This window comes from Boleophthalmus pectinirostris, unplaced genomic scaffold, assembly GCF_026225935.1.
Source record: "Boleophthalmus pectinirostris isolate CB_2022bp ecotype Guang Dong unplaced genomic scaffold, ASM2622593v1 HiC_scaffold_15, whole genome shotgun sequence".
Classification (NCBI taxonomy): Eukaryota; Metazoa; Chordata; class Actinopteri; order Gobiiformes; family Gobiidae; genus Boleophthalmus; species Boleophthalmus pectinirostris.
The window spans coordinates 14,169,974-14,184,936 of record NW_026571070.1 but is presented as its reverse complement, the minus strand read 5'-3'; the positions used below and the strand labels follow the sequence as shown (position 1 = coordinate 14,184,936).

Sequence of the window (14,963 nt, the reverse complement as noted above, 5' to 3'; positions counted from 1 at the left end):
ACTGGAAAATGTCTTCACGAGTTGAAAAATGCACCAAAAAAATGCACTAAACCAGGTCTAAAACAGAACTATTTTATGTCACATTTAGAGCTAAACCAGGTCTAAAACAGACTTATTTCACGTCACATTTAGAGCTAAACCAGGTCTAAAACAGGACTATTTTATGTCACATTTAGAGATAAACCAAGTCTAAATCAGGACTATGTTAAATTGCATCTAGACTAGCCCCAAAGTGGACAAAACCGTGGATTAACTTGACTAAATCCACGGATGACCTGAAGTAGCTTACCTACCACCAGTTGTACATGTACCTCAGTTTGAGAAACCCCGATATAGTCTATTCCCTTTACATGTTGTTGATGTTGTGTAGTGTAGACTCACATGAGCTGACTCTCCTCATTAAAGGCCAAGACCTGAGTCACGTCCCAGTCTCCAGATGTGATGGACTGCAGCGTGTCTGTGCTCGTATTCACCTGAGGACAACACCATAGAAACAAAAATAAATACATTCAAAATATACTTTAAAGGTCCTATGTTACATGAAATTGACTCTTGTGACCTTTTCTGTTCATGCAGTTGTGTTTTGTTTTATTCACACATGTTTGATCCACCTTGTGATGTCGTCAAGTGGTTGTTTTCAAGTTAACAAGTACCTTTTACCTTTTTAGTTCAGTAGAGAATGATAATTCCAGATCTGAAATCATCCAAATTATTTTCGTGAAGGTGTATGGAGTTTAAAAACACAGTGGAGCACTTCCTGTATCACCACATGACATCACAAGTTGGATTCTCCATTTGAGAGAAGAACAAGAAGAAAAAATGTGTGTGCTAAACATGTGTGAATGAAACAAAACACAACTCCAGGTCTGTTTTTTGATGAGGAAACAACATTATAACAGATCAGAAATAGTGTAATATGGACGTTTATGAGAGCTCTCCAAGATGTATAATGTAAAAATATCTTCTGAGTGATGTGATTACCTGTGAGGTGGACATGGAGATGTGGAAGAACTTGCCCCTCCCGCCCTGAGGAATGGCTCGAGTGAAAAACAGTTTCAGACCATCTTTGGAAAACAGTGGGCTCTCATTCTGAACAAACACATGAAAGAACAGACATATATTTTACTTTAAATGTGCATTGTGTACCTTTTTCATCTGCTTTTCTCCATGGAGATGTTATTGCTTTGTCTGAAATATTTCACAGTATGGTATTAAACCTTTCTAGCATCATGGAGCCCAAACCAGACTAAGTTACAGGTCAGATCTGTGGAGAGGCAACCCTGCTCACAGTCAGAATGCTTGTTTTTCAAGGTATTTTTGAGCTGTAAAACCACCTGTAATTGAATAAATGTAAGGTAGAGCTCTTTAATGTCATACTGTGGAACATTCGAAGCAGAGCAATGACATATCCATAGAAACAAGGTGACAAAAACTTTCACGAAATACATACATACATAGTGCGCCTGCAATATAGTTTAAATCAGTGGTACAAATTGGAGGATTTTAAAGGCATGGTGGTTTTGAAAATGATCTCATTTTTAAGATGTTGGATAATAAAAAAACAGATGATCGGACTGAGCCAATTACATCTACAGAGACTAGAATGAGGCAGAAAACTCAATTTGGACAAAAAATTACTTACATTACAGTTATGCTACGAGGCTGGTGAAATAAGAGTTGCATTATAACCAAATAATTTAACACAGATACTAGGGATGGGACAAGACACAAGTCAAGATGAGATTTTAACATATTTCCTAGACTGGAAAAAAAGAATATCTCGCTAAGTTAAAATGACTTAAATTAAGAAAATTTTACTCTGTTTGAGTAGATTCAACTTGACAAGTAAAATTATCTAACAATATTTTTCTTAAATCAAACAACGCTCAATTTTGTTTCTTATTTTAAGGGCAAAAAGTTGTTGTTTTTCATATTTTAAGTGTGGCAAGATGTATTTTTATATTTTAAGTACAAAAAGTCTTATACCACTGGCAGATCATTTTACTTGTCAAGTGAAATTTACTGAAATCATGATAAAACTTTCTTAATTCAAGTCATCTTAACTTGACTAGATTTGGCTTTATGAAGGGTAATACATAAATTTCACGATTATGTTTCTAATTTTGGACTCACATTTTCTTATTTACTTGATTTAATGTTTCGCTTCCATTCTAGTACTTGTTTTAGGAACTGTTAACAGTATTACTCATCAACATGTAACACTTTTTTTTGTCAAATCCAAATGTAAACGCTTGGAAAAAAGTCTCACAAGATAATTTTTCTCATCTTGTATCATCCCTAACAAATTCATCTCTGTAATTATCTGATCAGCCAGAACCACACGCTTTGTCAAAACTTTAAAAAGACAAGTTGATCTGGAGCTGTGTCCTGTCTCCCTGATTTCATACGGTGTTTCAAGAGGAGATGTCTTCTGCATTGGAGAAACACGTGCTACAAATGACCATCTGTTGTTGGATCATTTTAAGTTTGGACAGAGGTTTTTGATGCTCTATTGTCCAGTTCCAGTCTCTTCTGGATTCACATAGAATAAAGAAGGGACTGGCTGCTCAGGCTGTCTCTATGCAATCCTAACCCCTTCCTAATTTGACCAAACAGTGCACAACTTTGCATTATTTGAACCTTAACTGAATCCTCACCTGTGTATGTAGCCATCCTTCACTTTCATCTTCATGTTTCTGCAAAAAAACACACACAACATCACAACAAATCTAATAAGAAAGTCACATTGTGTTTGTAATAGGTAGGGCTCTTGGAACATCAGAACATTCAAAAGACAGAGCAGCTTATAATTGAGATGGAGGAACGGTCAGAAAAATAAAACACTGATGTTTTGACCTGGTTTATGGCTAATATCTCTGTAATTACTGTGCCTCTCCATAAGAAACAGAAACTGGGTCAAAGTTCAATGTCTTCTTTCTGAACAAATTAAAAAAGGTGAAGTATTTTGTTTTCTATCAAGACTCAGAGTTGTGGCATTGTTTCATTTCAAAAGCCTTTGTTATCAGTTAAAATTACTTGAAGTGACAAGATTAACATGTCTATGGACACACGTTTGGGTATTTCTTCCAAATATAGAGAATTGTCTATAGAGATATAATGGCCCTTTCTCTCCATCTGACATCGCTAAAATGTTTAATGTAGTGAACGCAACCAACTACTCAATCTGAAGCTCGGTGACTCTAATCAGACTTTAATCTGATCTTTATTTTAACACACTTTTAGAACCGACTAAAGGCAGCCACACACGACAGGATTTTTTGGTCTTGAACGATTTTTAAAAGTGACAAAAAAGCCCACACCACAGACACAAGGAAAATCTTATGAGACTTAAAATCTCCGATCGCAAAGACCTGCAGCGGGATATAACTGCAGACCAAAAGCTATAAAGTTGTGAGCGGGATCTTGTCAGCTGTTGCCTGCTACAGTAAGACGTCAGTGAAACTCTCAAGTGTTCCAAAGATCAGAGCACTGCACTTCTAGTTTACTACGAGTTATATTATTTTGTGAAATGTGGTGCAGTACTTCAGATACATGATTTTTAAAGCATAAAAGTTTGGCGGTAAAGTCCACAGGAAGTAGAATCACTATCACTGGTCTGCAGCTTCACCTCGATCTGTGCGCTGTGTGGATGTAAACAGACACACGTGAGGAACTACTCTTGCCTTTTTACTTTCAGAATGTCTCAAACTGGATCAATAGTGCGGGTTTGTGGACTGGATTTCATTATTTGTGGAGGACAATTTCTATGGATAATGTGGATGAGATGCTGCAGTTAAATTTACCACTTTCTGAGAGGTGAGTAATAAAAGTCTTGTCATTATTTTCGCTATATCCCGAGTTTGTATTTTGCGCCTCTGTGTCTGTCGCTCCTCTGCCCCTGACGTTTTGTTTTTTAAGTGTTTACCGTAGCGTTGCTGATGTTTGGTGGTTCTGATCTGACAGAGCAGCTCAGAGTCACACTGACACCACACACGAGGAGCGCAGCAGCTTCAAAATCATACACGAAGACACAAAGTCAGGTCAAGCCTTCCTACACTTGGGGAGAAGTGAATCGCAACCAAAATTGCAGGCAAATTCTCCTGTAGTGTGTGGCGGCCTTTAGCTGGAACTAACTTTCACTTAGGCAAACCACCTCCTCTGACTCCTAAACAGAACCATGAACGCTCCTATTGATCACAAGCTCCTGAAAATGTGTTGTTTAAATCCATTTTGTATTTTTTGTAGTCTTCTGACAATCTTAAAACCTTTTCGGCAGCGTTTGCTAATGTGTGCATTGAGTCTCCATGGAAACTACATGTAGAGCACCCCCAGCACGGTGCCACTTCAGTACCTTGGTGCAGACTCCAGTGGTGGCCTCACACAGAGTTAGCACTGAAATGTTTTGAGGGCGATTCATCCAGTTTATGGCCAGTTTCGTCGCAGTCGCCCATTTCACCATAGTAACGTAGTATTCTCTGTGGAAAAAAAAACAAAAACATAAGAAAACATAATTTAAAGATGCACCATGAAACATTTCTGGTGGAAAAATCTGCACCCTGTTGGTCTCCTTTGCTCAAAACGTTCTACTATATGACATTAAACATCTCAGGCATTCAGGTTTATTGTCCCCGAAGTCAAATTTGTTTTTAGCTCACAGTGTTGCTGATAAACTTATCTATTTCCATGGAGATAAGCAGGTGGCCTCATTGGACAAGGTTACAGGTCAGATCGGTGGAAAGGTGATCCCGCTTATAGTAAGAATAAAGCTTTTTCCACTGTATTTTTGAGCAATAAAACCACTTGTAATTTAGTACATTTATGATAATACTATGAAATATTCCAGGCAAAGCATTAAAATCTCCATGGAGACAAGCCTTTACAGAAAAGTTACGCAGTTCCACTTTAAAGAAAAGTGAAATCACAACTTGGGGAGCTAAATATGTTTCCTGGTGCGTTGCTTATTTATTTGCATTGGGGCTCTGAGCTAATTACTAAAAGGTCAGGTGCATATTTCAAACAGCACTTGAATCATATTGTTTTAAGCACTGATTAAATTTTAATTGACTCTAGTGGAAATAGAAAAGGTTGTACGTAATGAACTGCGGTACGGGCTGTTTGAGTACACGCCGCATAAACAAATAAACAAGAGGAGATGAGGGCATTATGGGTAATGGAGGACAATGCAGTAACACATTAAGTCAGACTCACCCTATCCTGGTATCGTCCGGTCTCCTCATTTCTATGGTGTGAAGTGGACCGTTCAGATTCACCACGTAAATAGTGATGACGGGGTTCTCTTCTCCAGCCTGAGAAAGAAAAATAAGAACTAAACCTTTAAAAGATCCTGTGTTATGCAAAATTGGCTCTTGTGAGCTTTAAGCCATGTTAGAATGTTGTTACCTCCTCAAAAACATACCTGGAGTTGTGTTTTGTTTCATTTGAACAGTCTGAGAAATCCGTGGATTAGTAGGCTGTCTGTATCTCCAAAGCTCAAAATTAAAAGCTACATTTTACCTTTAATTCAGTAGAAATTGACAATTCCAAGGCTGAAATCATCCAAATGATTCCAGTGAAGCTGTATGGAGTTTAAGGCTATATTTATATGATGACAGCCTGAACAGAAAACGCAAAAGTGGCGCTGCATCTTCACTTTTTATTCTACGTTTAGATGAGCATTTTCGGGAGGAAATCTGCATGCATACGGTGACGCAAAAGTGTGTGGAATTCGATTGGGTGTTCATACCAGGTGACTAGGTGGTGACACTAGATGGTGATGTACGTGACGGAAACGTGAACGCGACGTGAGCAGAACTGACCAGAGTTTTGCGTCTTGGGCAGTGTAGACGGAAACGCTATGACAGACTATATTCAGCTTTTCCACTCTGGAGGGTGGTTTCAGATTTTTGCATTTTTAAGCTCCAAAAATGTCATCACCGTCATCACAGGGACTTCCGATAAAAATATCTTGTCGTTTTTACCTGCAAGAGTTCTCAGGCCTCAAAACACTTCCTGTATTACCACATGACATCGCAAGGTGGAACAGACTTAATCAGCCTTAAATATGCAGGGTTTGAGTGTTAAACGTCTGAATGAAACAAAACAAAACTCCAGCTATCTTTGCAATGAGGAAACAATAATATAACAGATCAGAAAATACATTTCCCCCCATGGAAATCTAGAAATAGTTTAGTGCCTACAATATACCAACACTACACAACAAATTCATAGTTTCAATATGTTTTCATGGTAGTCTTTGCTAGAGTACAGGTCTGAGAAGCTAGAATTTACCAGCAGCTCAACCAATACCTTGTTGGCAGGCGAAAAGTCTCAATTTCAAAACACTGAATGAAGGATTACACCTACTGGTTTTGCTTCTTCTTCACTGATGCTGACAAACTTATATCCAATCACAATTACAGCAATGTGTAAAGTAAGTCTGGATAAAGGTAGTGAATTGGGCGAAGAAGGGTGTATAAAACCCCCTGTGGTAGTTGCCATTGGGACTGCCCCATGTTCCCCCTAGTGGCCACTATAATGGTTCGGTCCACTTTGAGGGGCATGTTCGGTCTAGTCCTGCCCAGTATTATATTAAGCGGCTGTTTTCGAGTGCAATGTGTTGGACATGTATCGTGTGCGTTAATAATAAGTAAGTGATGCAGTGTATTTCTGTTTGTATGTATATACTTATTATGTTTATTTGTTTAGGCACCTGAATGTAGCCAATATTTTGAGTTCTGTTTCATAATATAATCCTGTTAGTAATTTATACCTGGTGTTTATCTTTATGCTAGCGTACGAGCTATTATTAACGTTTTCACCTCTACGTTGAATGGTGAATGTCTCCTAATTAGTGTTAAGTTTTCCTTTGTCCAAACGTCGCAGTTATATAATTTATCCGTTTCCTCTAATTAATATTCATGACGTCACCAAACTGTAGACTGAACCTTGCAGTACATTTTCCCAACCAAAGGAGGGCGCTGTTCAGTCACTTTTAAGCCTTGTTACTGTTACATTATTTACCTGTGTATTTATCTGTATAATATTTGATTTTAATTGTTTCCTTTTTGCTGTTTTTGTTACAGAAAACCACACACACACACAAACCAACACATGTATGCACCTGCTGCTACTGTTACTGTTCAAATGGGATTAAAGTTCATTGTCACCTATCAAGTCTCCTGTGCCTTCTGACCGAGGATAGGAAAATCCAGTTGCAACCCCCCGTCCCAGTACTTTGCACACATACATGTTATCAACAAAGGGCATCTGATGTACAGTAAAATGTCTGTAGCATGTAGTAATGTTGTACCTTTGGATAGTGATACTCCTTCCCCATTGGGTAGGGCGTCCCGGTGAACATGGGCAGCTCCATCTTTGGCACCAGGCTGTCGTTGATGGTGGCATAGGCCAGTCTAGCGCCATCTGGGGACCACCAGTGGGCAATGTGGGAGTGGAAAATCTCCTCTGCAAAACAAAAATAAATCAGTTTAATAAATTAAGTCAAAATGAATTAAGTTAAAGGTAGCTTTCCTGGAAGATGACCACGCTCACAGTAATGAATACATGTTTTTAAGGGTTTATTTTTAGCAATCAGCAACAAAAACAAATTTAATTCATAATACAGATAAGATAAGTATAAAAGCCACATTGTGGAACATTTAAAGTAAACCAGTAACATGTGAAAATCCACTGAAAAAGTTACAAAGTGTCTTTAAAGGGCTTATAATGTAGTTTCTTCATCACAAACGTACCTGGAGTTGTGTTTTGTTTCAATTCACGCATGTTTAACACACAAACCCTGCATACTTAGGCTGAGTTTTTCTCTTAAACAGAAAATACTCAACACCACCTTGTGATGTCACGTGGTAATAAAGGAAGTGCTCCGTTGTGTTTCACTCCACACATCTTCACTAGAATCATATCAATAAGTTCAGCCTTGGAATTGCCAATCTCTACTGAACTAAATGAAACAAAACACAACTCCAGGTAAGTTTTTGACGAGTTAACAACATTATAACACAGATTGAAGCTCACAAGAGTCAATTTTGCATGATATAGGACCTTTAAACTCAAACACAACTTATACTACTTGATGACCTGCACAACCTGTTGGAAAAATATGACATTGGACAAAACTATATATTCTGGAAAATCATGACAGATCTAATCAAATGAGCTGCTCTATTAATATTTATAATGATTTCAGCACATTAAACTTTCATGGGTGTTTGGGTCTGACCTTCGGTGTCATTAAATCACTGTAATTGTTCCATGAATAAATCCTCTGACCTTAACTAATGCGGTGCAGATGGACAAGTCAATAAAATGAGATGGACTTTTATGTCACTGTGAAATGACTTTATAATGGTGCCGTGACTGATGTCTCTTAGCAACCAATGAATTATAATTATTAATGATGGTTTAAAGCGGAGTTATCGGCAATGGGCCTTGTGTTTGGTAAATGTCAGTTAAGAAAAATCAAGATATATGGTGGTAAATGTAATATTGTTTCTGAGTAGGTTTTGTTTGCAAAGTCTTAAATTTCCTACATTGACTCTTGTGAGCTTTAAGTCGTGTTACAAGGTTGTTACCTTATTATAAACATACCTGGAGTTTTGTTTTTGATTTGTTTCATTCACACATGTTTGAGTAATGCTGGTTTATTTGTCTGTCTACAACTCCAAAGTTCAAAATGCTCTATTCCACATTGTAGTTTTCAAGTTCAAGAGACAATTCAGAATTTTGGACATAGAGCCTCATTTTCTAGTGAGCCAGAGTGTTAGAGACGTGTGGAGACACTTTTTAAAAATATTCCACCCAGTCCTTGTATTTGCAGAGGTCACTGGTGCTAGGTTAGTGCATGTCAATGGTCATAGTTATCCTGACACTAAAAACAGTCTTACCCACTCCACAAAACACCTGAAGCAAAACTATTATTACACCAGACTGTCGATGTGAATGTTTGTGGCGATAGAACAATGTTTGAAATAAAACTAACCTTGCACCGCATGAATCGTCGCATGTTGAGGGACTATTTTCTCATATATCAATCCACCGCTGCCAAGCTTTCTATCAGGAAGTACAACTCGCTGCTGCTGCTCACACATAAATCCTTCAAATGCAAGGTTGGTTTTACTTCTAAAATTATTCTATCAACACAGACATTCACATCGACAGTCTGGCGTAATAATAGATTTGCTTCAGGTGTTTTGTGGAGTGGGTCAGACTGTTTTTAGTGGCAGGCTAACTATGGCCATTGACATGCACTAGCCTAGCACCAGTGACCTCTGCAAATACAAGGACTGGATGGAATATTTAAAAAAAGTGTCTCCACACGTCTCCAACACTCTGGCTCACTAGGAAATGAGGCCCTATGTCCAAAATTCTGAACTGTCCCTTTAACCGCTACATTTGACCTTTATTTCAGTAGAGAGTTCTAGGGCTGAAATGATCCAAATGATTCTGGTGAAGGCATATCAGGTTTAAAAACACAGTGGAGCACTTCCTGTATTACAACGTGACATCACAAGTTGGAACAGAGTGTTTTCTTTTTGAGAGAAGAACTCAGACTAATGTGTGAATGAAACAAAACAAAACTCCAGGTATGTTTTCGATGAAGAAACAACATTATAACATAGATCAGAAAACAGTGTAATATGGGCGTTTTTAAAATGTAGCACATTGTCTCCTTTCTTTAGTGCCGCATCAGCAGAACAGCGCCCTGGCTCCGATCTGACCTGTTTCTATATTTGGGCGTCACTTCCACCCTCATCTTTCTGCTTTACTTACTCTCTCCATCTCGCTCCAAAGCCGAGATTTCACAAAACACAGGCCAGCGTGGGGACCATAAATCAAACAGGATTCAGTTCTTAGCACCAATAGTTAATCTTAAATGAAATCATATGGCCCAGTTCTACACAACTGTAAGGAGCTACCAGTGGTGGAAGAACAACTCAATTGTGTTACTTAAGTAAAAGTATAGATACCGGAACAAAACACTCAAGTAAAAGTATTGCATGAAAATACTGCGTAATTAAAAGTATTAAAAACCTGTTTAAAAATTTATTTAAAGAGAACAAAGTAAAAGTATTTCACGTAGATTTTGAGATCTAATAAAGCTTCAAATGTAATGAAACAGTGTAATAAAACGTACAGATACCTGCTCTCAAACGTAGTAAAGTACACGTAAAAAGTACCTACTACTTTTTACTACTTAAAATACCTCAAATGTATGCTTAAAGGCACATTGTGTAACTTTTCTGGTGGAGGGTCCATCAAAATATGGATGTGGGGATGTTATTGCTTTGTCTGGAATGTTTCACAGTATGGCATTAAACCTTTCTATTTTCATGGAGACCAAAACAGACCAAGGTACAGGTCAGATCTGTGGAGAGGTGACCCTGCTCACAGTCACAATGCCTGGTTTTCTAGGTATTTTTGAGCTATAAAACCACTTGCAATGAATAAATGTAAGGTAGAACTGTTTAATGTCATACTGTGGAACATTCCAGGCAGAGCAATGACATATTCATAGAAACAAGCAGGTTAAGGATCCCCAACCAAAAAGTTACAGAGGCTACGTTCAGACCTGAAGTGATCCAAATCAGATTTTTTGGCCCCTATGCGACCTGTATCTGATCTTTTAATGACAGTCTGAACAACACAGATCAGATTTTTTTAAATGTGACCCAGGCCACTTGGATTTGTGCTCCTAAAACTGATACATATCCAATCTTTTGACATGTGACTTCAGTCTGAACGGCCAGGTCACATTCATCCCACCTACACGTCACAAATGTACATAAACGTTCTTCTCGTCAAACGAAAATTGTGTCTGAACTCCGTGTCAGTGAAACAGTGAAGCACATATCAATCCCACCACTCTTGGCTGGTTTCTTTCTTTCTGCCACTGCCCCACAAAACACCATGGCCAAAAATGTTGACCTTCCCCTTCTCAATTTTCTCCTCAAAACAAATAAGATGTACATGGTTTGGCTCCGGTACGACAGCAACTTTAAAATCTCCTGGTGCTCAATGCTGCATCCATGTTTAGGCGACTTATGAGCACACTCGCTGCGTGTGACGTCATCGTGTTCTCCAATGCACATGCGGGACACTTTTGGGGTGTTTAAAGTTCAAACTGGAGATCACATACAAGTCGCATTTAGTCGGAAATGTGAACAACCTCGCGAAAAAATCAGATTTCACAACAAAATCCGAACTGAGCATTAAGCCCTACAGTCTGAACGTAGCCATGGTGCACCTTTAAGATACCCGAAATGTATACTTAACTACATTACTTACTCACTCCTTTTACTTCTTTACGTTCCACCACTGGTAGCTACAAACTTTCCAAACATGGACTTTTTATTATTAAATGAAATACTACGCTAACTTGTGCAGGATCAAACAGTTGGACCTATTGTTACAAACTGCCATAGGGTGCGTTTATATCAACTTCAGCAATTAAAATTTCATTATTGTTGTTTATCTTTGGGACGAGAAGTTGGCTCTTGGGAATTACCAAAGCAATTAGCATTTTCATTAGCCCCGACCGCTGCAAGGAAGGACTTGATATGCACAAGAATTTGATAAACAAACGCAAGGCAATGTCTGTGTACATTTTGTTGTCTGATAGAGCTCTGAAAATCTTGTTTATTCATTTTTTTATCTATTTATTTTTTATCAGGACAAAGATGTGAAAATGTGAAATTGGTTCAAAAGGTGAAGTTGAACTGAGAGCAAACTTATCCCTTAAAGGCCTTGTATGTTTTTTCATGTATTTGAGCAAAATGTGTTTTACCGCTACACAGATAATACTGTATAAGCAGCTCTTGAGGTCAGAATAGGTCAGCTATGTTCTGTCTGCATTTATTATGAAGAGTTTTATTGTACTGCTTCATAGAGACATGCACATCCAACACAAAATGCGACTTCATGCTGAGTCCAAGGACAAAAATTGTGCAAAAGAAAAAAAGAAATTGACACTGCAGTTCTTTGAAGCCCCCAGATTTTTATTTCAGTCACACCACAATGTGACGTTTCCGGTCAAGTCCTTCATGAGACATGAAAGCTTAAGTTTCACTCCTGTTATATATAGGCCCGAGTCTAGTTGCCTGACCCATCAAGTGATCAGTCCCAATAAGAGACATTTTGATTACAATTGTTAAATGGAATCTTTAGAACAAAACAGGTGTTCACTCAGTAAGTAAAGTGGTGTACTGGTTTACCACAGCCAAAAATATTTACACTATTTAGAATTTATATTAGAGGTGTACATTGCCTTGAGTCTGATGATACAATACGTATCATGACATGCATGTCACGATTCGATATATCCCAATATATTCCAATACTATAACATAGATTGCGATTTATCATTAATTACTTCTATTAATACTGAATACGGAACTGCACCTTCACAAGAGCACACTTGTATGAAATATAATTTATAAAAATGTTTAAATCATCAGAACAGTGAATGTAAATAATACATTTTTGTGAAAAAATATTATTTTAAAAATCGATTCAGATGCATTTTGAATCGATTTGAGAACTGTGCCATGAAGTATCACAATATATCACTGAATTGATTTTTTTCTTACACCCCTAATTTATATACAAAACCCCCCATAAAACAAAACAAAAAACAAAATATTTGCATCAGCACTGCAGACATAGAGTTATCACTGTAGGCACACATACTGTACAGCCACAGACTGGAATGATGATGTCAACATTTTGAGTCACAAAAACGGTCTCAGATCAAAGTCCCCAGAGTGTATATCCAGAGTGTATGTCTTCCTTTTGGGCCTATATATAACAGGTGTGAAACTTGAAGCTTTCATGTCTGAAGAAAAGTTTGACCCGAAACATCACATTGTGGTGTCAATGAAATAAAAAAAATAATAATTGGGAGCTTCAAAGAACTGCAGTGCAGAGCTCTTTCTTCTTTTGTACAAAGTGTTTTATTGTCCAATAGTGAAGTGGGAAGTGCAGTGTTAGCATACTAGTTGTTGTTAGCTTTACTGTGACCACATAAACTCATCATGGTGAATAATTAGGATACTCTGAATGCAAAATAATAATACTGGGTTACTCAAACGTGTGAATGAAACAAAACACAACTCCAGGTATGTTTTTGAAGAGGTAACAGCATAATAACATGGCTTAAATCTCACAAGAGTCAATTTAGTGTAATGTAGGACCCTTAAATACGCACGCTAAAACCTAAGACAAAACCATTACCATATATTGCTACTTTCTGACAAAATTTTATGAGTGAAACTGAGCAGAGTACCTGGGTCACCTTGACACAAAATCTCTCTAACTTTCCCCAGACAGAACAGTGCAAGCTGCTATAAAAAATTATGAACTTATGTGCAAAAGTACAAGGCATATTTGAGCTAAATCTCTCCCCTCTCTCACTGTGTTAACGGTTCTTGATTACACAAAATTGACTCTTGTGAGCTTTAAGACATGTTATAATGCTGTTACCTCATCAAAATCATACCTGGAGTTGTGTTTTTTTTCATTCACACATGTTTGAGTAATCCTGGATTATTTGACTACCTACTCAAGCTACCTTTTACCTTTAGTTTGATTGGCAATTTCAGAGCTGAAATTATCCAAAGTTATCGAAATGATTCTAGAGAAGTTGTATAGAGTTTAAAAACACAATGGACGACATGACATGACAAGTTGGAACAGAGTGTTGTCTGAGAGAAGAAATTAGTCTAAATTTGCAGGATTTGTACTTTAAACATGTGTAAATGAAACAAAACACAACTCCAAGTATGTTTGTGATGAGGAAACAACATTATAACATCGATAAATAGCATAATATGGGCCCTTTAATGATCTAAAAAGACACTGCTATCTCAGACAAGGTGAGTATGACTATATTATCCCAATCATTACTAATGCATAAGGCTGGACAATGTTTTTTAATGAGGTGAAACAGTAAGGTAGAGAGGTAACCAGACAGTGACAAATGAAGCATAACGTATTTCCAACATGCTATCAAAGACATAATATATAGCAGATATTACAAGTGATATGTTATAATTAGTTACACAGTTTTACCTATAGATGGCAGTGTAGCAGCGTGTTGAAAATACAGGTAAGGTGACTGCAGTGTCCCGATTATTATTATGTAGGGCACTCTATCTGCAACAACCAACTACCTGTATTTACTGTAAAAGTCAGTTTATTGTGAATTACATATAAGATCACTGGTTGAATCAATAAAGCCTATGATAATTTATATAAACCAGTGTTTTTCAAAAAAAATCTTTGTTTTATGGGCTGATACTTGTACTAGAGATGCGCGGATGGGCTACTTTTTCATCCGCAACCGCATCGCAAAACTCATCATCCGCCCGCTATCCATTTACAATCAGAGTTTTTCAAAACAGCACCCGCCCGCCATCCGCTCGGTCCCCTCCCATTTGCTCCGAGTTCAAAGTTTTTTATTTGAGTAGTGAATCCGCCACCCGCCCGAATTTAATTAAAATATAATTTTTCGTCATGTCATCCGCCCGACCCGTGGATTAACCGCGGATACCGCGGTTGTAATCGCAATCCGCGCATCTCTAACTTGTACCTAAGTCAGCTATAAGGTCAAGAGCTAGAAAATAGTTTAACGTACTGGACGAAACCTCTTAAAGTCACAGTATGTAACTTTCTAGCCAAAAAATAGACTAAGATAAAGCGTGTTTTTCAATTTAGTTGTGCTGTGTTTTTCAATTTGGACTTAGACAAACTTTATTGACCGACATGGAAAATTATTTGGACACAGTGGCTCACACATCACAAAATAATTTAATAACAGAGTAACCAAAAAAAAAAAAAAAAAAAAAAAAAAAAAAAAAATGGTGATAATAAATTCTAAACAAGTAATTCTAAAAAACAGCAAGAGACAGGTGTCAAATAAGAAATAATTATATAAATGTAAATGTACA

The 14,963-nt window shown here is 37.5% G+C and overlaps 1 protein-coding gene across 1 annotated transcript in view; it reads right to left on the bottom strand.

Annotated features, from left to right (window-relative positions):
• LOC110171014 (dipeptidyl aminopeptidase-like protein 6) overlaps positions 1-14,963 on the bottom strand; it is a 416,594-nt gene that overhangs the window by 18,037 nt on the left and 383,594 nt on the right. The window contains 6 exon segments of the mRNA XM_055151254.1: positions 382-473; positions 982-1,089; positions 2,658-2,696; positions 4,352-4,475; positions 5,209-5,306; positions 7,310-7,464. Coding sequence (XP_055007229.1) covers positions 382-473; positions 982-1,089; positions 2,658-2,696; positions 4,352-4,475; positions 5,209-5,306; positions 7,310-7,464 — 616 coding nt within the window.